This window comes from Miniopterus schreibersii (assembly GCF_964146895.1).
Source record: "Miniopterus schreibersii genome assembly, chromosome: 3".
NCBI lineage: Eukaryota > Metazoa > Chordata > Mammalia > Chiroptera > Miniopteridae > Miniopterus > Miniopterus schreibersii.
In genome coordinates, this window is record NC_138103.1 from 72,470,906 (window position 1) to 72,491,996 (window position 21,091).

Genomic DNA, 21,091 nt, shown 5'->3' on the forward strand with positions numbered 1-21,091 from the left:
TGAATGTTGCTTGGACGAAAATAAAAATGAGTCCATAAAATAGTTCTTCCCCATTGTTTACTACAAATACACAGTATTTCAGCTCCCTTTGGTTTTTAAGACTACCCTAGGAACATTTCTCCTAATTCTGTTTTACAAGGAATAAAGGCAATTTCATTACAAATAACTTTATGTATATATATAATGTATATATATTATATATATATTGTATATACGTATTTATTTTTATTTTTTTTCCTGCTAATCTCTCCAGAATCATCTATACTGCCACTCTGCCCCAGATAACTGGTGACAACAAAGACTCTCTCCTTGACCAGTTTTAGTCAGGCTCCTCTGACCACTCTTTTTTTATTCTCATCCTGCCACCCCCTCCTATTTGACAACCACTAGCTTTTTCTCTATATCTATCGGTCTGTTTCTGTTTTTTTTTATGCATTTGTTTTTGGGGTGTTTTTTTTTAGAGTCCACATATAAGTGAGATCATATGTTATTTGTCTTTCTGTGTGTGACTTATTTCACTTAGCGTAATACTCTTTAGGTTCATCCATATTGTTGCAAATGGCAAGATGTCATTCTTTTTTATTGCTAAACAACATTCCTCTGTGTGTGTGTGTGTGTGTGTGTGTGTGTGTGTGTGTGTGTGTGTGTGTTGGAGAAAAAGTAGGATATCATAAAGTAACTCAATCAAATTTTTAATTTAAAATGCAATATATAATAGGGGGGAAATTTTAATCTGTTTTTATTGATTTCAGAGAGGAAAGGAGAGGGAGAGATAGAAACATCAATTATGAGAGCGAATTATCAATCGGCTGCCTCCTGCACGACCCTACTAGGGATTGAGCCTGCAATTTGGGCATGTGCCAGGAATCAAACCATGGCCTCCAGGTTCATGGGTCAACATTCAACCACTGAGCCACACCACTCGGGCTATAATAGAAATTTTTTAACTGCAAAATTAAATGACTCATTTTAAAAAGATTAAAAATAATTACTTTAATTGTAAATTGACTAAGTGCTCCATTGAAAAAACACAGGGTGACTGAATGGATAAAAAAACAAGGCCCTTACATATGCAACTCCAGATCGAAAGACACACAGGGACTGAAAGTAAAGGGACAGAAAAAGATACTTCATGAAAATGGAAACGCACACACATCCATACAAAAGAAGCTGGACAGCAATATTTGCATCAGACAAATAGACTTGAAAACAAAGGCTTTAACAAGGGACAAAGAAGGACCCAACAATTCCACTTTTGGGTGCTTATCTGAAGAAAACAAAATACTAATTTGAAAAAATACATGCACCCCTATATTCACTGCAGCATTATTTACAACAGCCAAGACATGGAAGAAACCTAGGTGTTCATCGACAGAGGAATAATACTCAACCATGAAAAACAATGAATTCTTGCCATTTCCGACAACATGGATAGACCTAAAGGGTATTATGCTACATGCAGTAACTCAGAGAAAGACAAATACTGCATTATTTCACTTATGTGTAGAATCTAAAAGACTAAACAAAGGAACAAACAAAACTAATGGACTCAATAGATAAGAGAAAAACTGATAGTTGCCAGAGGACTGCATGGTGGGAGTATAAGCAAAAAGGTATTAAGAGGTACAAACTTAAGAGTTATAACTACGTCACGGGGATATAAAGTACAGCATTGGGAATACAGTCAATAATATCACAATAACTATGTACAGGGACAGATAGATAGACTTTTTGTGGTGATCACTTTTTGTAAGGTGTATAAATGTGAAATCTCGTTGTATACCTGACACTAATAAAATATTGTATATGTCAACTACACTTTAATTAAAAACAGCTTTACATTCCAGAATAAAAATTAGACATGAAAACCAAATAAACAAATAAATCATAAGGTTAAAAAAAAATTTTTAATCTGTGGCTTGGAATCCATATATGCAGAGGGCCAACTGCATAATTAACTGTTAATTATGAAAGCAGGTTAATCTGTCCTAATGTGGTTTTCATAAGTCCTGAAATTTAGGAAAACTGACATGATAGGATTACTGCTGGATACTCACATCATCAAAACAAAAAATAACTTTGGAACCAAGGGCTATGGAATGATTGCTAGGTATTTACTGGTGCTACTGTACTAACTTTTTGAGGCTTGTTTGTAAAGATTTACTCCAATCATTATAAAGAATTGTTTAAATATGACTGAGTATTAAGTGTTTATTGAAGTCTTATCTTTGAGCAGAGCATTTAAAATTTATTCTCATTGTTTTTCTCCTTTTTTTGTAATTATAAAAATATATGCTCATTCTCAAATTTTCAAGTGTCTACTGCTCTCTCACTCCAAGGTAAGCACTTAACATTTTGGAATCTATCTTCCACTTTCTTCAATGTATACCAAACCAAACCAAACCATACACCCCACGAGACAGTGACCGTGTCTTTTTTACGTCTCATCACTAATTATATTTCTAGCTCTCAATAAAGTACTTGGTACAGAGCAGTCTCTCAATGAATTAAATAATTTGTTTATGCTCAATTCCTATGTAATGTTGCACAATTTTTTTCTTTAAGTACACTGCAAATATTTCATGTCAGTATTGATGGAACCACATTACTTCCACTCTGATGGATATATGAAACTGTGTAATCAACAATCAGCATTACAGTTGTTACTAGTTTCTCATCATTACAAACAGGGCAACGAATATATATAAATACATAAATTTAAGGATATATGAATATGTACATGTATCACAGCATTTTAATTAAAAGGTCACTGATTTTTTTACACTTATTATCTACCTTGCTTTAGGCTCTCATAGATCACTTATATACATAAATTTTACATATGTGAAAGCTAATACAATAATACATTATAATCTGACTTTTTAATTTTTTATTTGTTAAAATACAATATAAATCTTAATAATATAACATGTTCCCAAGTACAAAATCTTGTGTGGCGGGGGGAGCTTACCATTCTTGCTGACATCCAGTTCCCTGAGATTAATGAGATTTGCAATAGATGCTGGTAACGTTGTTAAATCATTGTCTGGCAAACTCAGTTTGTGTAGAGATTGACAGTTAAAAAGTTGCTATTAAAACAAGGGAAGAAAGACTTTGATTATTTCTTAAGTTTCCTTAAATATTCCATTTATTAATCTTTATACAAATAAATTGTGTTATTAAAAGTGAATGAGTTATACCTACACAAATACCAGGAAAGACTTCTGTTTTATGCTCTTATGAATCTGAACACAATCAATCTACTCAGAATGATTTACATCCTCACACTTCTACCTTGAACAAAATGCACTTAGTGAGAATAAGTATATGGTAGTATTCTCTGCTGAGGTAGTAAACAATAAGTGGCTGTAAAATACTGTACATTTTGGAGCTCGTATTTCAAGCACCCTTATTCCAAAATGAAAGTTTACATAAATTAAATTCAAATAAGTACAACTGACTTAAAATTATTCAAAATATAGAATTATGGTCGTCTTATTATCTACCTTAAAATGAATATAACAAAACTGGAATTAAACACAAAATTTTAAGTTATTTACACAATTATTCAAGCAGTTAACATGAAGAGACAGAGGTTAAAAATTCTATTTTAAAAATATTTAAATTGTGTTGCATACCCTAAGATAAAATTAAACCAAAAAAAAAAAAACGGAAACAGTACACACAAATATACTGGCAGCATTATGGCAACATTGGGAATATCACATTTCTAGGCATAAAAATAACCAAAGGCAATTCTTGACAGTACTAACATACCTTTGGAAGCTCTTCAATCTGATTAGCATCTAAATAGAGCTCCTCCAAAGTTTTTTCAAAAGTGAAAATCTCTTTGGGAACCTGTTCCAAACTGCAATGAGAATAATCGAGAGTAGTGACAGTCTCCTCTTCCCCTCGTAGGCATCGACAGGGTACCAACCGCACAAACAAACTTCGTTTTGTAGTCATTTTTAGACACTGCAATATTCAAATAACAATAAATTCAGTTAAAACACACACAATATAACAATTTTTCAAAACGAATTATTCATTTATCATAATTTATATATTACAGATAAATACCTCCTCCCCTATACCCAATAAAATGCATTTAGCATTGCTGTACTATAAAATTTATATATACTAAATTTCAAATTAAACTCAAGCACTTCTGGCCCTGGCCAGGTAGCTCAATTGGTTAGTGTTGTCCCAATACTCTAAGGTTGGAGTTCGATCCCCTTTCAGAGCACATACAAGAAGCAACCAATGAATGCATAAATAAGTGGAACAACAAATCAATGTGTGCCCCCCCTCGTTCTTCTCTCTAAAAAACAACACAAAAATATTCAGTTTTAACAGTTTCTTTGGGTCTTCATTTCCATATGAAGGCTCACATGTCACTTAAAACTTATATTAAATAAACTTGTATGCTTTTCTCCTGTTAATCTGTCTTTGTTAGTTTAATTTTCAAACCCAGCCAGGGACCCAGAGAGGGTTGAGAAAACTTTTTTCTTCCCCTACACTATGTCAAACATCATATGTTTCTATCTAAAATCTTTGTCTCATGGGAAGGTAATGTACAGGACAGTGACTACAGTTAATAATGTGTTGCATATTTGAAAGTTGCTAAGAGAATAGATCTTAAAAGTTCTCATTGCAGGAAAAACAGTTTGTAACTGTGTAGTGATAGGTGTTAACTCTCTTGTGATCACTTTGCAATACATACAAATATCAAATCATTATGCTGTACACCTGAAATGAATATAATGTCAATTATACCTGAATAAAAATAATAAAAATCTTGTTAACAAATAAATATCCAGAAAAGTTTACTGAATTCTTATTAACAATCTATGTTTATATGAAGGGGGTTACAGATAAGAATAAGCAGTTTTATTGATCTAACAAAAAGTTAATTGCCAAAGGGGAATTTAGCTTGTCCTTGTATGTTTCTGAGATAAAAAAAGGTTTCAAAAAATAAAGACAATGTTTTGTTCAAGAGATGCTAAGACCGTAATTGATAATGAATTAGGGGGACACCTAAGAATAATGGGAAAGAGTTCTCATCTGTTCTGTTCAATGTCGTTACCACTAGACCATATGGCATTTTAACTTTAAATTCAAGTTAAATCTAAAAATAAAATTTAAAATCTAGTTTCTTGGTTGCACTAACCACACTAAAAATTTAAAAAAAGATTCTCATAGTGCTTTTTTTTTTTTGGAGAGAGTGGAAGGGAAGGGGAGAAACAAAGAAACATGGATGTGAGAGACACATTGACTGGTTGCCTCCTACACGTGCCCTGAACGGGGCCCAGGAATCAAGCCTGCAACCGAGACCCTTGATCGGGAATCAAATCTGAGATCCTTTAGTCCATGGGCTGATGCTCTAACCACTGAGAAAACCAGCTAGGGCCACTCACCACATTTTAAATGCTGAATAGCCACATGTGGCTATGGCTACTATACTGAATAAGAGAAAATGCACAACATTTCTATCACTGAAGTTCTATGGAACAACAATGGTGAGATGTCTCAAACTATTATTTTGGTTCATCATATTATAACTACTGTGTTTATATTTATATGATAGTATCCAAGAACTTGAAAGATATGGCTTAAAAATCCATTTTCCAGAAGTCATAATGGGTTAGGGGATATAATTTCTGAGAATAAAGGACATGAAATGCTACTATTAAATATATGTGATTTTTTTAAAAGAGTCTATTTTAGGTATTATCATCTGTGCAGGGCACTAAGGTATAAGGCAATTCACAGGGCAGAGTAACTGGGTTTTTTATTGCATTTATTGGGGTGACACTGCCTAACAAAATTACACAGGTTTCAGGTACACAAGTCTTCAACACATCATCTGTACACTGTACTGTGTGCTCACCACCCCAGTCAGGTCTCCGTCCACCATTTGTCCTTTCTCAGAGTAATTGCTAATGAAGGTGAAACAACTGCCAAGATTTTTCTGTACTATAAATCATGAATAGATAGAACACGTTGCAGACAGATGTTCAGAAACTGCAGAATGCAGAAGAGACAATGAATTCAGAAAAGGAATTAGATGCCTATCTCTAGGAAGCTACAACAAGAGTTTACAACTCAAATGATAACTTCCTGTGGACACAGGCTATGAAGAGAGCAGTTCAGACCTCAGATTAAACGGTGGGCCTTGAGCAAATACAAAAATGGACCCCAATTTAGCAGGCTAAAAACTGCTGATTGAAAACAAGGGAAACATAACTGAGGGGAGAGGAGGGAACTAACATATGAAAGAGAAATATATGAGTAACAACATCCAAAGAGTTCCTCCCTTACACAATACTATAAGAAAGTAAACCAAAGGAAGAAAGCCTGGCCTGGTCTGAACAGGAAGTGATCAACATGGAGACTACTAATTAGAATTTTCGTGTTTTGATAAGCAAGAGCGACGTTATAAATCAGGCTTAAAACAGTAGATGTAAAAATTTTCTAATCAAGTGAAGAAAGAGGAGCTAGCCAAGAAGAAGCAAAATAAGAAGCCAAAACACTTTCTTTTTTAATTTCTCCCCCCAAAACACTTTCTAACAAAAAAAATTAAAGCCACTTACCACTTGGCTGAATTTATCTCCCTGCTGTTTCTTAATTGAGCCAACATTCTATGGAAACAAACAAACAAACAAAAAACCCGAAAAACAAAATTAACAAAAAATTAGATCTTTATGACTCTAAGAAACATCTCTTCTAATTTCCTATTTATCTCAAAATGTAAATTTAACTTCTCAAAAACTCACCAGTATAAACTAACACACACAAACTTACTAACTTCTAAAGAAATGGATTATTCTTAATTCATTTGTAAACTATTGATGCCCTGTTCTATATCAAATAACAAATATCCTTCTATCTACCATTAAAATCCCATTTATGTGATCTTACTGAGAAATGATCAAGTTTTTCCAAGCAAATAAACTTTAATCACCAATTATATTTAAATTTAGTAGTTTCTGATGGTTTTATGTGGCAGAAACTGTTAATAGCTTATCAGATTCTATTCCTCCTTCCAGAATTTTTCTTCTCTCAGGCTGGCAATAGACCCCACTAAATACCCACTTTTGAACTTTCCAAGAAGACTGCACAGGTGATGGATGGATGACACAGTTAAAATCAGTGACATACACTCAGAAGTCTGCTTTGGGGGTGGAATGAGGGTTGGTTCTACCAAAAAATGTGCTTTCTGTATCCAGAACTAGGTGTGAATGTGGTATCTACTGTGCAACAATCATCCTAGAACCCTAACTCAACAAGAATGAGGGTTAAAACCCAATCAGTAAGGCTGAGAGAGGGGAAACACAGCCAGCTGTGCAGTCTCTAATAGCACTGCTGTTAGAATTACCTGAAGCAATGCTAACTACTACCTAATTCTGGATGTCTTAGTTTGTAAGAAAACGACATCTTCTATTTGCTTAAAGCATTGCTAAATTTTCTATACTTTTAGCCAACATATTCCAAAGTGAGATAACCTGAAACCCAAAACAACAGCATTACTAAAAAGCATATACATCATAAGAAACATTTCTTAAAAATTCAGTGATATTAATATGTGTTTCAAAGTTTTACAAAGTGACCCTAAATATAACAGGCTATTTGTCTCTATGCTAAATGGTTTAGGACTACTGAGTTTAATCTTCTTCACAAATTCTACATATAGGACATGCCACAAACAAGCAAAGGATAGCCACTAAATACTGTCATTCAACAAACTCCCACATATGCGGTAGTCTGGCAGAATGGAACTGCCAATGCAACTGAAATGGATAAGACTACGGAAGGAGCACGTTGGAGAGAGAGGTGAGAAGTTTGTGCTTAGAAACTTCAGTGTGAAACACTGACAGATGTCTCAGTAGGGTCCTGAGTAGGCAGCTGGATATGGGTATTCAGAATGTAGGAAAGAGATGCAAACTGAGGATATACATTTTGAAGTCATCTGCTTAGAGATGACATTTAAAGCAATAAAATTAGATGAAAGCATCAAGGGCATAAAAGTAGATAGAAAAAAGGACAGGTTCAATGATTGAGCCCAGAGACAACATAAAAATGGATAAAAAAGAAGAGATGGAACCATTAAGGACACTGAAAAGCAGCAGTGAGTCAAGTGAAACACTAAAAAGGGTGATATCTTAAGAGCTAACTGAAAAAAAAAGTTTCAAGGAGGAAGACGTCATCAGCTGTGTTAGTAAGAACTTAGAATTACCACTGTATAGCAATGCAAAGGTTATCATCTTGACATCACTTTCTGTGGAGTGCTGGAGACAAAACAGTGCTCGGAGGGGATTCAAGAAATAAGACAGCACCCCTGACATCACAAACACGACAGCTGAGGCACCTGGCCGTGGAGGGCATTAGGGAGACAGAGCAGCGGTGAGGACAGAATATGAACCGAGTCACAACAGTGGGGCTGTAGGCAGGTGGAAATAATCCAGTTAAAGAAAGAGCCCAATGGTGAAGTTTTATAAAGAGATTCAGGCAACAATTCACTGCCTGTCCTAACAAAATCTCTCACCAGTGAAAAAGCTGCTCGAGGAGGAAAACAGAAGAAACCTGGGGTGTGATGGAAGAACTAGCTGAATAAAATTCATGCCGGGTATTTTTCAAAAGTGCAGATTACCACGCCTTCTAGACGTTCTGATTTAAGATATTAGATATAAAACTCAAGATTCTTTCCCCACCTCATACCCTCTTCTACTTCCCCCACCCCCAAAACTCAAGACTCTTACTTTTTTGCTGTTACTCCTCATCTGAGGATATTTCTGCACTGATTTTTAGAGGGAGGGAGGAACACCGATGTGAGCCACACACATTGACTGGCTGCCTCCCGTGTGCTCCCAGCCAGTCGAAGCTGCAACCCAGGCACATGCCCTTGATGGGGATCTAACCCGAGACTCTTCAGGGTAAGCAGGCCAAGGCTCTAATGACTGAGCAACACCGGCCAGGGCAGCTCAAGATTCTTTATCTAAAACATCGTGAAGGAAAACTGCTCAAGGTAGAAGAAAACTTCAGAATTCTCCATCTCAGTTTAGGAGGAATGACACAATTTGTGGAACAAGAGGGCCTAATTGTTTTTACAGAAAAAACTCATTCCACAATTGGAAATATGCCTACAAATGCCAACACCTCACATAGAATTGGTTTACTTACCTCTGAAGTCCTAACATTAGGTCATTCTTCAACCAGAGGGAGGAGTCAGAGGGAGAATGAGGAAAGAAGCAGCTCAATATGGCTCATAATCAAACTCAGGGAAGGTGAAAGGATGCAGGGAAGGAGAACCGGAGGTCTGTGTGTAAATTTCTAACATATAATTGGTTCTGTTCAACAACAGGTCAATAAAAGCTGTGCCAGGCAACATTCGTGGCAGTATGTATCACAAACATATTGTACATTCGCAATGATGTTGCTTAATGTGGTAGGAAAATTAAATCTTGGCATTATTTCAAACCAAGAAACATCTTAACTCTTTCCCATAACACACAATCCTGTGGTAGGAATAACTTTCTCATGTGTATTCCCATATTTTTCTTTATTTCCTCATATTCATCTCCATGCCAGAGTAATTCCCAATCTTCAAAGTTTCTGCTAATGACCTTTAATAATTTCTTTTCCTCCTTGAACTCTCTCTTTTTTTTTAAATATATCTTTACTGATTTCAGAGACAGGAAGGGAGGGGGGAGAGAGATAGAAACATCAATGATGTGAGAGTCATTGATCAGCTGCCTCCTGCACACCCCCGACTGGGGACCGAGCCAGCAACCCGGGCATGTCCTGACAGGGAATCGAACCATGATCTCCTTGATCACAGGTCAATGCTCAACTGCTGAGCCATCTCTGGCCAGGCACCTCCTTGAACTCTTTAAACATGATCTGGGTAGCCTTGATGGAACAGAACAGGATGGTGAAATAAACCAAGGAGAATCCTAGTTCTCTAACATACTCTAAGGAACAACTGATTTTGAACACATGCAGCAATATGATATACCAAGTAGGTGTATTTTTCCTCCCGTCTTAAAAAGGACCTCTCCTGAAGACATCTCTCCAGCTACCAAACCATTTCTCTGCTCCCTTTAACAGCAAAATTCCAAACAAGCTGTCTATACAATATACACTGCCTTCAATTATTCCATCAACTGTTCCTAACCCCACTCCAATCACACTTTTATTCCCAATACCTCAACGGAAACTGTTTTTCCTAGGTGATCAAAGACCTACATATTGCCAAATCCAACAGAGAATTCTAAGTTCACATCTCACTTGATTAGCAGCATCGTTCCCCACTACTTTACACATTTTCTTAACTTAGCTTCCAAAGCAACACATCCTCCTAATTTTGTTCCTACACCACTGGTCACACCTCAGTCTCTTTTGCTAGTTGCTCCACTTTATGCCAACCCCTTAACACATTATAGTGACAGAGAACACAGATATTGGCCCTCTTCTCTATCTATACTCATCCCTAGATGATATCCAGTTTCAAGTTCTGAATGTGATCAACTCTTTAAATACTAAGTACTCTAATGACACCTGTCTCAGTCTGGGTTCTCTCAAAAGCAAAGGCTGAAATAAGAACTTGAGTGCAGGTATTCTGTCTAGGAGATTATCTGAGGGAGCAGGAAGAGTATGACAGAGACGGAGCGAAAGTCAATATAAGGAATGGTACATTATCAGAATCACCCATAAGAGCAACTGGGGCTCATTTTACTTAAACCTCCTGACAAGTGCACAGATCTCTCAGAATTGTCTGTCTATAGGATGAGAGGTGAGCTGTTGTTACCCATTTGTGCCTGTCTCCCACTGATTAGGAATTGCCTCTAGGGACATTAACTTTCCTTCGCTACTAGCCCATGGTATTTCCCAGGTCTAGTTAGCCTCCCATAGCAGAGAAATCACTGGGGCTCACTTTCTCTAGGAATATCAGTCTGAAGTGACTGAGCTCTCATGGTACTGCTTCTGCACCTAGAGTTAAAATCAGAGGTGAGCCAACAGGATGTGATGCTAGACACCAGAATGGCTTTCTAGACACCAGAATGACTCCATTTAGTGGAGGAATTCAAAGAAGACAGGAAGTAATGATTTAGAAAAGAGGGAGAGTAAAAATGATGAATGAATCCAAAGAGCTGGTTCTGTTTTCGGTGGGAGTAGCCAAATATAAACATTAAGAATAAACAATTTCCTAGCAAGTCTAAAGATACGGAACACACCAGTAGAAATCAGAATGGGAATTTAATAGCACAAATAAAAAGTATTTTTGCATTTAGGACTAGATAGACCTTTATCTATCATACACTGCAAAACAGAAAGATTTTTTTTAAATTACTAAGTTAACATATTTTAAATTTTGATAACTTTCTATAAAAATATAAATTATAAAACTGTCTCAAGAAATAGAAAATCATGAATGAAATTTAAAAGTCTGTCAATAAATTACTTCTCTGAAAGACTAAGCACTTGCAAACTTTCAAGGAATGGAATTTAATCACAAGATTCAGGACTCGTTATGTTCCCAATTCATGTACAAATTCAGCATAACTCATACCAACACCTATCAAAGTTAACATAAATATCTACATACCATTTGTATTCAAGAAAACTTCAAAAAACCCTAAATTATAAAGAAGAAACTCGAATGCAGTAATACTACACATGACTGAGGAAAATAAACTCTAGAAATGCGAAGATGAATGAACATGAGAAAAACCTATTAACAGTACATCACACAAACAATGAAGGGGTGGGGAGGAAGGAATCTTCCTGACACTGCCAAAAGGGAATCTAACGTTCTTTTTTTTTAAATTTTACTTTTGTTTAAATTACACATGTCCCTTTTTCTCCCCAATGACCCATTCCACCCGTCCCTTTCCCCTCCCCAGTCCCTTTCCCCACCGCTGTCCGTGTCCTTGGGTTGTGCATATACGCATATAAATTCTTTGGTTACTCTCTCCCCTTCCACTCGCCCACCCTCCTCCATCCCTCTGACATTCGTCAGTCTGATTTATGCTTCCATGTCACTGAATCTATTCTGTTCATCAGTTTATTAAGTTCTGGAATTTAATTTTCTTGACAAAAATCTCAGTAAACTAGAAACAAGATATTTCCTCAGTTAAAAAAAAATCAACTGTTAGCATCACGTTCAAGAAAATGAATACTAGAGACATTCCCATTAAAACTAAAGAGTATCAACCCTAACTAGCAAATGAAAAAAAACACACAAACAAAAACCAATCCACAAAATGAGAAAATATTTTTAAATCATGTGTCTGATAAGAGACTTGTATCCAGAATAGATAAAGAACTCTTACAACTCAATAAAACGACAAATAATAAAACTAATGGGCAAAAGATGTATCTATATTCAAAGATATAATAATGGCTAATAAGCACATGACAAGATGCTTAACATCACTAGTCATTAGGGAAATGTGAATCAAAACCCCAATGAGATAAAATTTTACACCAACTAGCAATGACTATAATGAAAAAGACAGGCAAATAACAAGTGTCAGGGAGGGTGTGGAGAAACTGGAACCCTCATACATTACAGACGGAAACATAAATTGGTAGTCACTTTTGGAAAATAGTTTGGCAGTTCCTCCAAAAAGTTAAACATAATTACCACATGACCCATCAAATTCCACTCCAAGGTATCTAACCAAGAGGACGGAAAACACATGCTTTCAGAAAAACTTGCAACTACTGTTCACAGAAGGATGAGCCAAGGAGAACAAAAAGTAGAAACAATCTGGTATCCATCAGCTAATGATCAGATAAATAAGATACTGTGTATCTGTACAATGCAACGTTAGTCAGCTGTAAAAAGAGAAACTACAGCCCTGGCTGAAGTGCGAAGTCATTAGAGCGTCAGCCTGCGTACCAGAGGATTAGGGGTTTGATTCCCAGGCAAGGGCACACAGGTTGCGGGTTCCATTTGCCTCCCCCACAAGCCCCCAGGTAGCAGCAAGTGTTGGAGGCAACAAATCGATGTGTCTCCTTCACACTGATGTTTCCGTCTCTCTCTCCTCTCCCCTCCCGGCTCCTCTCCCCCTACACCCGCACCTTTCCACTCCAACAATCAATGGAAAAAATATCCTCAGTCCTTAGGTGAGGACTTAAAAAAATTTTTTTTAAAGAGATAAACTACAAAGATACACGATATGACATGGATGAACTTTGGAAACATTATGCTGTGGTAAAGAAGCCAGACACAAAAGGCCAAATATCATAAAATTCTATTTTTATGAAATGGTCCAAATAGGCAAATTAATGGAAACAGAAAGTAGATTAGTGGTGTCCAGGGTCTAGGGGCAGGGGGAAAAAGGAGTGGCTGCTAATCGGTATGGATTTTTTGGGGAGTGATGTTTTTGGAATTAGACAGTGATTATTGGTTGCAAAGCCTTGTAAATGTACTAAAAATTAACGAACTGTACACCTTAAACTGGTGAATTCTGTTGTATATGAATTATAAGCTCAATTGAAAAATAACTTCAAAAAAAAAAAAATACCAGACACCAGTTAATGCCACTATTATGTTTTTTATGCAGTGTGTATGCTACCCTAGAAACTGAACCAAAGCTGTTGAAAAGCATGACCTGATTCGAGAATCCTGGACACTGTGCCACAGTGCTTCAAATTCCACCATTACTTATTTATTTTGGATCTTCTCCAAACATCTCTATTAAAATGCAAATTCACCTGGTGAAGACAAGGCTCTAATTTCTTAAGATAAATTTCTTATATGCATGTTTTTCCCTAAGTTTAACAGAAGAGACACTATAGAGAAGGAACCATGAGCAAAGAACAGAAAATAAGGAGAAATTGCAAATCAAAACAGAACAAACAAAAAAATATCACAAGAGAGAATAGTTTGAAATCCTCATTTTTCTATAAAGCTAATGTTTTTGCTTTGGGGTTACCTTAGCCTGGTTCTGATTATAAACATTACAAGCCTTCCAAAGAAAACCAGATCACTCTCAACACTGTTACAGGAAGATTTTAAAAGCTTAATTATTAACACTTTAAGTAAAGCTTAAAAATACGACATGATGAAAGCCTTATCTTAAAAGATTCATGTTTAGTAGGATTCAGATTAATATTTTAGGTATAATATCTGTAATTCTATTAAACCATCCTAAACATCCCTTGGGCTAAAGACCCATTTACTTTTTAAGTAAAATAGCATCATATATGTAGAGAAAACTAGAAGAAAAAAATTTAATTTTCTTCTAATCAAACACTGCTTTTTCTTCTATCTTTTAACTACATCATTTAGTCATCTATTTATTGTCTGCCTCACTACTAAGGGTGCTTTGGGAACATAAAGTATATGTGATTGTCTGACCTCAAAGAGCTTATAAAATATAATACAAGACAGAAATCCATTTTACAAAGTCATATTAAAAGGCAATAGTTAAAATGGCACATGGTTAAAAATCTGCTAGAAAGCAAGAAATAAACATTCTAGAAAGATGCCTGAACACCAGAAAGAAAACTATTACCATCGTTGTTATTAGTAGGACAAAAAAATGTTTGGGCTTTGAAGAAATACTAATTCTTAGTAAGAAATCACTATAGTAGAGAATATACAGTTTAAAATAGGGGTAGGGAACGTCCGGCCCGCGGGCCTTCGCAGAATCATTTGTTCTGGCCCTGCTGAGGCAACCAAAAAGGGGACTCGAAATTCAATAAATCTAGTTTTTTCCATAGCTAATTTTTAAGCTGATAATTCTGTATGGCCCGAGAATGATGTAATAAATATCCAAATGGCCCTTGGCAGAAAAAAGGTTCCCCACCCCTGGCTTAAAGCATTAATTATCTTGCTATAATGCATCAATTTTCAACCAGTGTGCCACGAGAATTTTTAAAATATGCAATACCTGACTATTTAGTCCGGAGCAATGGCCTCTTTTCCCTTAGATTGTCAAATAAAAACAAAAAACAGCCAACACAAAAATAGCAGATTGGGGAAAAAACATATCTTTTGGTGTGCCGCAGAATTTCAGTAAAAACTCTGTGTGTGCCATGAGATAAAAAAGGTTGAAAATGCTGCTGTAGTGTGAACTTCTATAAACTATTCCATTTAACCAAAGTGGAATTAGAAACTCCTGTTTCATTTGTAGTTATAAGAAGTCACTGTCCTAAAGTCAGAATTTAAATTGAGGTTTAGCAATTGTCTTACTAGTTGATAATACAAAGTAAAAACAAAAATGGACATTTATTGATTGCTACTCTGTCTAGGTACTCTGCTAAACACATGAATAACCTCATTTATTATTCAGAATAACCCTGTAAAGTAGTTCTAGTTTTGTACCCACTCCACAGATGAGGGAAGTGTGTTGCTTAATTAGCTTATACAGATCTCCCTCCACCCATCAAAAAGTTCGCTTTACACCACTTTGCTTTTATACTTGTAGGAAAGCAAAATGGATTTCTGATATGCTCTTCTTTCATTAGAAAACAAAATCCTGAAACTGTCTTCTACCCAGCCAGAAAAAGTTCAAATGAGAACAATGATGGTCAAGGGTACTGAAAATACTATATCCATCCATGTCCATTTTACTCTTAGATCAAGTTAGAGTACCCACCCAAAAATCTATTATTTGGAAGCATAGTAGCTAGCCTACTTTCATCTATAATCCATCTTCACTGAGTTTCTGTATATTGTTACCCTTCTCTATTACAAAAAAAAAAATTATGAAAAAGACCCTGAGCGCCATAGAATACGCGCTGTTAAACTGTTGTCAACAACACTGTCCCTTCATTTACTCAGCAGCTCTTTCATAAGGGAATTCACATTTTGAAATCACTTATAATTTAAATGCTAAAAGATCTTTCATCTCCTCTAAAGAACTTGTGATGTTTATTTAGGGAAATGAGAATTGTGGCTCACAGGGAGCTTCGCCATATCTGATGTTCTATCACAGCAATGACGCTAAATTACTTAAAAGTTACATAGTTCCTCCTTTCTTTGGATCCAATTTTCTAATCCTATTAACTATAGTATTCCCATCCTATTAAAAGTCACCTCAAACCTTAATTTTAAAAAGAAATATCAAAATAATAGTCAAAATGGTCAAATTGAACACACAGGGATCTTATTTAAATAATTCTATCATATGGCAAAAGAATACAAAAACAAGTCAAAAAAAGTTTGCAGTTCAAGATCTAAAAACAAACAAACAAACAAAGCTAGAAAGTTATACAGCAAACTAAGCACATGAGTAAAAAAGCTGAATGGAACACTGGATCCTGACAAAAGAATGTTTCTTCCTTCACCAGATTAAAGGCAGTGCTACTTAGAGACTCCAACGGAACTGAGCAGGACTTCATCTGGTATGTGTTCCTCACTCTCTCCCCCGAGCCAGAACAGTTCTTAGCACAAGGCAGATGCATAAATGCTGTCTTTATATATAACTTCTAAAGCTAGGAGAACAGAATCTAGGTTCTATTTCTCCTCCAGAAATCTGCCTCAAATCCTTGCTCCTACATAGGAAAAGTAGACTAGCTAGAAAGATGAGATACCCGTAGTGCAGGAAGAAACTGCTCCGTAAACTGATACACTGAAATCTCTTCACCCCCCACAAGTCAAAGCACTCTACTCTGAAGTGCCCAATACTAGGATATACTGCAATGCTTGGCAGAGACGGTAGGTTAAAAAGTAGATAAAAAGTAAAACAGAATTTTGTCATTTTTAAGGTAAATGAGTAGATCTAAATTAATTTAACAAGTAAAAACTGAGAATCTATGTGTTGAATACTATGCTATGAAAAAATGAATGGAAACACTATAAAATCCCATCAATAATAAATTACAGCAGAGCTACATAAAAGAAAATTATGTAATCACTGAAATGGTGACTTTTTATGCATAAATGGAAATCTGCTCATAATAAAAGGAGAACAAAGCTAGGAACAGTGTTTCTCAAAACAAAAAATATATATCTTATGCACATACACACAAGCTTAAGAAAAGACTGGAAAGAAACACAACAAAATGCCTATACATACAAATACTCCCAACTGATTTTCAACAAAGATGCAAGCAATTTAACAGAAGAACGCAGCCTTTTCAAGAAATAGTGCTGAAGCAACTGGACATCCATAGGCCTTATTTAAAAATTCACTCAATATGGACCACAGATTTAAATGTAAAATCTGGTGGGACTTTCCAGACGCTCAGCGGGAGCACGGCTGCCCAAGCTGCACACAGCAATGGGCTCTTTCCCGCTCCCCCACACCGGCCCTGGCCCACTCACTGGTTGTCAAAACTGGTGAAAGAAATCACTTACTATGATGTTTTGGGAGTCAAACCCAAAGAAGAACCGAAAAGGCTTATAAGAACCTGGCCTTGAAGTATCACCCTAATAAGAACCCAAAGGAAGGAGAGAAGTTTAAACAGATTTCTCAAGCTTATGAAGTGTTCTCTGATGCAAAGAAAGGGGGATTATATGACAAAGGAGGAAAACAGGCAATTAAAGAAGGTGGAGCAGGTGGCAGTCTGGGCTCTCCCATGGATATTTCCACATGTTCTTTGGAGGAAGAGGAAGGATGAAGAGAGAACGCAGCATCAGCTCTCAGTAACCTTAGAAGATCTACATAATGGTGCAGTTGAGTACTGTCCCAACTGCCAACGTACTGGGATGCAAATGAGAATTCATCCAACAGGACCTGGGATGGTTCAGCAATTTCAATCTGTGTGCGTGGAGTGCCAGGGCCATGCAGAACAGATCAGTCCTAAAGACACATGCAAAAGCTACAATGGAAGGAAGATAGTTCGAGAGAAGAAGCTTCTAGAAATTCATATTGACAAAGGCATTAAAGGTGGCCATAAGGTAACACCCCATGATGAAGGAGACCAGGAACCAGGACTGGAGCCAGGAGATATCCTTGTTTTAGATCAGAAGGGCCATGCTGTTTTTATTCTACAAGACCTTTTCCTGTGTATGGACATACAGCTGGTTAAAGCATTGTGTGGCTTCCAAAAGCCAACAGCTACTCTTGACAACCAAACCACAGTCATCACCTCTCATCAGGTCTGATTGTCAAGCATGGAGATATCAAGTGTGTGCTAAATGAAGGCATGCCAGTTTATAAGAGACCAGATGAAAAGGGGCGCCTAATCATTGAATTTCAGGTAAACTTTCCTGAGAATGGCTTTCTCTCTCTTAATAAACTCTCTTTGCTGGAAAAACTCCTACCTTGGCCCAGCCGAGTGTGGCTCAGCAGTTGAGCATCAACCTAGGATCCAGGAGATCGTGGTTCGATTCCTGGTCAGGGCACATGCCTGGGTTGCAGGCTCGATCCCCAGTCGGGAGCATGAAGGAAGCAGCTGATCAATGACAACTCTCTCATCATTGATGTTTCTCTCTCCATCTCCGTTCCTCTCTCTCTTAAATCAATAAAAACATATTTAAAAAACAAACAACACCTGTAATACTCTCAACAATAAAGATAAAATTTAAATAATAATAAAAAAAACCAAAAAAATAAAAAAAAAACTCCCACCTCAAAGTAAGTAGAAGAGACTGATGAAATGGCCAGGTAGAACTGGTGGACTTCGATCAAAATCAAGAAAGATGGTGCCCAGCTGGCATGGCTCAGTGGTTGAGCATCATTCTAGGAACCAAGAGATCAGGGTTCGATTCCCGGTCAGGGCACATGCCCAGGTTGCAGGCTCGATCCTAGGTCGGGGACAACTCTCCCATCACTGATGCTTCTATCTCTCTCCCCCCTCCCTTCCTCTCTCTGAAGATATATTGATTTATCTCTGAAAATAAATCAATGTATATTAAAAAAAAAAAAAAAGATAGTGCCATTACCATGGAGAAGCATCTGAGGATGATGACCACCATCCTAAAGGTGGTATTCAGTGTCAGACCTCTTTAAGGGGCCAGTGAGTAAAACTCACTGCTGGAACTTTTTAAAATAGGTTTAATCTTTATTGTTGAAAGTTTACAGATGTCCCCTTTTATTCCCCCATTGGGCCCCTCCACCCTGCTCCCGCCCCTTTCCCAAGCCTTCCCCACACTATCATTTGTCCATGGGCTATGCATATATGCATATAAGTTCTTTGATTAATCTCTTCCAGGCCTCAACCACCCCCCACCCCCGCCGCAAAAAACTACGTCAGTCTGTTGCATGTTATATGCAGTAGTGAATGAGTGGACTATAATCATAATATGCGCACTACTTTCTATTGTTTTTTGTTTTAATATTCAACTATAGTAGTGTTTTAACAGTTAAATGAAGGATAAACTCAAATATAAAAGCTCTGACTTTGCCCTGCATGTATGATGACTTCAGTGTACAAGGTAAGTTTAATAACTACTTTTAACACCCCCTGCCTTGCCCTGACCAGTGCTGATCAGTGGTTAGAGCGTCAGCCCACACACCAAAGGTCGCAGGTTCGGTTACTGGTCAAGGACATGTACATGGGTTATAGGTTCGATCCCCAGGCTCGGTCAATTTGTAGAGAGGTGTTAGCCTGTATAGTTGTATTAAGTGGGATTCATTATGATACCTCTGCATTTATTCTATTGCCTCAACTGTTATTTGAAGATAGCATGCCATAAAATTTAGCCTGCAGTATCAGTGACAGAAATGATACTTTTCAAAAGAAGGGGTTTATCATAATAAGCTGCTTCTAGAGGGACTGCACTTATAGAATTGCATTCCCTTCTTCATGCCATCTTTTTTTAAATATATATAATGGTATCAGTCCTTAGTTGTATTTTTTTCCTTCTCTTTGGATCATGGTAAGCCTCAGAATAGTGACTTCTGGAGCAGGCTAACTTGGAAGTTAGGGACAAGCAAAACATCTTATATTTAAAAACAGCATAATCCATAAAGGAGTGATAAATTAGACCTCATAAAATGAAAAATTTTGCTCTGTAAGACTTGTTAAAAGAATGAAGGGGGGCTTCCAGTCAAGATGGCAGCATAGGTAAACATAGTACGTGAATCCTCCCACAACCACATCAGAATTACAACTACAGAACCACCATCATTTAGAACCACCTGAAATCTAACTGAACCGAAGTTCTACAACTAAGGATACAAGCAGACACATGGAGACTGGTAGGGGAGGAGACCGGAACAGCCTGGTCCCACTCCACGTGTGGCCGTAAAAATCAGGAGGGATATCTGGGCTCTGGAGAACCCCCCTGAGAAGCAAGGGGTCTCAACCCCACACCAGCTCTTCCAGTCCACAGTTCCAGTGCCAGGAAGAAAAGACCCCATAATTTCTGGCTGTAAAAACCAGCAGGGATTGTGGCTGAGTGGGACAGAGAGCTGCTGGAGTCCCAGATGCTCCTCTTCAAGGGCCCGTGCGCACATGGACTAACTCAGACTCACTCCCTCTGAGCTCCAGCACTGGGGAGAGGGAGGAGAAGGGGGGGAGAGGAGAAAATGATTAAAAATATGAATAAAATGGCAATAAATACATATCTATCAACAAGTAAATCTAAAAAACAATAAATGAACAAAGAATAGAAACAGACTCATAGATAAAAAAACGTTTTGACAGTTGCCATATGGGAGGGGGTTGGCAGAATAAGTGAAAAAGGTGAAGGGATTAAGAAGTACAAATTGGTAGTTACAGAACAGTCATGGGGATGTAAAGTGCAGCATAGGGAATAGAGTCAACAATATTATAATAACTATGCATCATGTTAGATGGGTATGAGATTTATTGGGAAGATCACTTGGTAAGTTATATAAATGTCTAATCACTGGGTTGTACACCTGAAACTAAAATAATATTGTATGTCAACTATAATTGAGAAATAAAAAGTTATTTAAAGTAAAAAATGAATTAAAAGACAAGCTATAGAATAGGAGAAAATATTTACAAGCTACATATCTGAGAAAAAAAATCAATTAGAAAATGGACAACCAGCCAGGCGTGGCTCAGCAGTTGAGCACTGACCTAGGATCCAGGAGATCGCAGTTCGATTCCCAGTCAGGGCACATGCCTGGGTTTGGGGGCTCAATCTTCAGTCAGGGGTGTGCAGGAGGCAGTCGATTAATGACGACTCTCTCATCACTGATGTTTCTGTCCCTCTCTC

General features: G+C 37.0%; 1 protein-coding gene and 1 pseudogene across 12 annotated transcripts in view; one reads left to right on the plus strand and one right to left on the minus strand.

Moving 5' to 3' along the window:
- ERBIN (erbb2 interacting protein) overlaps positions 1-21,091 on the minus strand; it is a 93,167-nt gene that overhangs the window by 57,510 nt on the left and 14,566 nt on the right. For 10 of the 11 annotated variants that reach the window (XM_081131386.1, XM_081131384.1, XM_081131380.1 and 7 more), the window contains exons 2-3: positions 3,778-3,975; positions 2,972-3,089 (exon numbers count right to left, since the gene is read on the minus strand). In XM_081131386.1, coding sequence (XP_080987512.1) covers positions 2,972-3,089; positions 3,778-3,966 — 307 coding nt within the window. In that variant the 5' untranslated portion in view covers positions 3,967-3,975. Of the gene's footprint in view, positions 1-2,971; positions 3,090-3,777; positions 3,976-6,593; positions 6,642-21,091 lie in introns of all 11 variants that reach the window. The other variant, XM_081131379.1, reaches the window with a different exon arrangement.
- LOC308554930 (dnaJ homolog subfamily A member 1-like) lies at positions 16,657-18,922 on the plus strand (annotated as a pseudogene). The gene is made up of 4 exons: positions 16,657-16,672; positions 17,166-18,250; positions 18,545-18,599; positions 18,836-18,922. The product of its transcript is annotated as a dnaJ homolog subfamily A member 1-like (transcript).